This window comes from Alosa pseudoharengus, unplaced genomic scaffold (genome assembly GCF_046254945.1).
Source record: "Alosa pseudoharengus isolate Yale_2024_CS ecotype anadromous, Long Island Sound unplaced genomic scaffold, YU_APseudo_1.1 YU_APseudo_1.1_scf_11, whole genome shotgun sequence".
Classification (NCBI taxonomy): Eukaryota; Metazoa; Chordata; class Actinopteri; order Clupeiformes; family Clupeidae; genus Alosa; species Alosa pseudoharengus.
The window spans coordinates 30,322,331-30,324,970 of NW_027468576.1; the positions used below are offsets into that span (position 1 = coordinate 30,322,331).

The following is a 2,640-nucleotide window of genomic DNA, read 5'->3' on the forward strand; positions in this document are numbered from 1 at the left end:
ACACACACACAGTCAGGCAGGCAGGCAGGCAGGCAGAGACACACACACACACACACACACACTGACCCTCTATGCAACTCCTTGTCTCAGTAATCACTGAACCATGAGAGCCAAGATCACAAACTAGGAAAAACCTCAGTCAACTCCTGGCCTGAAAGACTTCAACAAAATGGACGCCAAACAGGAAATGCTTTGATTTGTGTGTGTGTGTGTGTGTGTGTGTGTGTGTGTGTGTGTGTGTGTGTGTGTGTGTGTGTGTGTGTGTGTGTGTGTGTGTGTGTGTGTGTGTGTGTGTGTGTGTGTGTGTGTGTGTGTGTGTGTGTGTGTGTGTGTGTGTGTGTTAATGCTAACATTTAAGGAAAGCATTATTAGAGGAATGTTGAGGTTGCCCAACCATCCAGTTCAAGCACAAATAGCACACACTCACACAAAACTCCTCCTCTCCCTCATCAGGCTTTTCCTGTTATGTAGCCTGTGTCTTTTTGTCAACATGGAGGCACAGAGGGCCTGAGAAGGGAGGGGGGATTCAGCAGCTCAGGCTACTGAGGGACCGGACAACTGCCTTGTAAGGCTCCATGGATTGTTTTTTTTGTTTCAAAAACTGTGTTTACAAACATTTTTACTGGACGGAGAGCTTATGCTAAACAAACCTGGCTTGAGTTTGTGTGTAAGCTCAGCTACATGAGTTTACTGCTCCCTGAACCAGAGTGTTATGTTTAATTTATCAGGCCCTGTTACTTCAGTCAGTGGCCTTGGTTGAGTAGCTATAGATTGACATTAGAGTGTAAGTGGAGCCAGTTCATCCAAGGAGGTTTTGATGTGAATAAACTTGAGTCTAGATTTACAATTTTGTGAGTGAGTACTCTGCCTTTTGATTACCGTATTTTCCGGACTATAAGTCGCACCGGAGTATAAGTCGCACCAGTCAAAAAATGTGTCATGAAGAGGAAAAAAACATATATATAAATAAATATATTATAAACATTAAAAACATATATATAATGTGAGCGAACCTGAGGACGCTATATGCGAAACGCGTTGTTCGCTCTGAATAAAATCAAGTGAAACGTCAAAACAGTGTGCGGTAGAACTATCTCAATTTTTCTAATTAAGTATGTTCCTGCAATCTACCTGCACCTAACCAGGCTGTGCGTGGATCTTGGTATTATTTGGAATATATATATATATATATATATATATATATATATATAATATATATATATTGCACCTGAGTTGCAGGACCAGCCAAACTATGAAAAACAAAGGAAACTATGGAAAATACAGTACTATGTGACACAAAATTCAGGCCTGTTAAAGACCACACATCCACATGCAGACATGTTATTGGCTGATGAGTTTATTGCGATTGGCTAATAATGGAAAAAGACAAATGCGTACGCATGAGTCCGTGCTTGCTCATAAAGTAGTTTTATTACCCTGTGGCCAAGACCGCATGGGTTGAAATGTTGAAACACCGTGATGAGTACGTCTTTGAGCATACAGTACACAGCCTGCAGATTGCAGATTTGAATGACCAGGGCCCATCCAACATATGTTGCATTAGTACACTTTGACCCTCTTCTCTTTGTTTCAGTCCCTACATAAAAAGCCCTTTGATGATTCCACACAGACAGTTTTCATTGGGCACTTCCCCTATGACCAGCTCCTGTTACTTTGACTTGACTTAGCTGATCATGATTCTGACCAATGTCTCTGGCATTGTCCTTGTGAAGCCTCTCTCTCGTCCCGCCTGTCTGCAGATATGAGTTATGACCTGGATTCGGTCGTTATCGTGCGAGAGTCATATGCCAATCATAAAAAAGTCTGTCCACTGTATTCCAGTCACGTCAGTGTGGGTGTGATTTGCCAGTCAAACCATGTGGGGATGATCACAGTTATACAATATTGGCTATGTGGGTGGGGCAGGGTGCCTAATACTAGTCCTTTTGTGTTCACTTGAATGTGTTTACAGTTGTCCAGTTGTAACTCTTCTTTGGTTAAGTTTTGCTTATGTTTCACACTGATGATGCCTTTGTACTGATGAGAGTCACGACTGAGTATAAGAACAGGGGAAAGTTAAGCATGACTATGCACAAAACATGATAAGTTATCATGTTATCAAATGTCAGTAGGCGCATTCAATACTTTTTTCCCTGTGTCATTCCACTTTATTACACATAACTCTACTTATGGATTTTAATATTTGGATTGTTTTATATGTGTGGATTACCTGAGTTAATACTAATGTCTGGTGAAAATGTAATGCGAATACCCTTACAGGAAGTATACTTAACTGAAAGAAATGTTGACGCTTTCAATACTTATTTCCCCCGCTGTAACTTGCCATTATGCGACTCACTCTCATTATAATGTACACGTGTCTGTGTTGGTGTGCACACACTGTATATTAAATGGTGTGTATGTCTATGGATATGCTGCCAGAGTGCTACCATCCACGTGCCTGTAGATGTTCGTTTATAGGGCTGTGTGGGGGGGGGGGGGGGGTGAGCAGCACGATGCCCATGACCATCTGAACACAACGGTTTTGTCTCCTCTCTCTCTTTCCCCCTTCCCAGGTTCTTAACGCCCAGAAAGCCGGGTACAAGGCCGCCATTGTTCACAATGTGGACTCTGATGACT

At 42.1% G+C, this 2,640-nt stretch overlaps 1 protein-coding gene across 1 annotated transcript in view; it reads left to right on the forward strand.

The window, feature by feature from the left end:
• rnf13 (ring finger protein 13) overlaps nt 1–2,640 on the forward strand; it is a gene marked incomplete in the record, with an annotated part of 41,806 nt that overhangs the window by 24,141 nt on the left and 15,025 nt on the right. Inside the window, 1 exon segment of the mRNA XM_076278828.1 lies at nt 2,577–2,640. Coding sequence (XP_076134943.1) covers nt 2,577–2,640 — 64 coding nt within the window.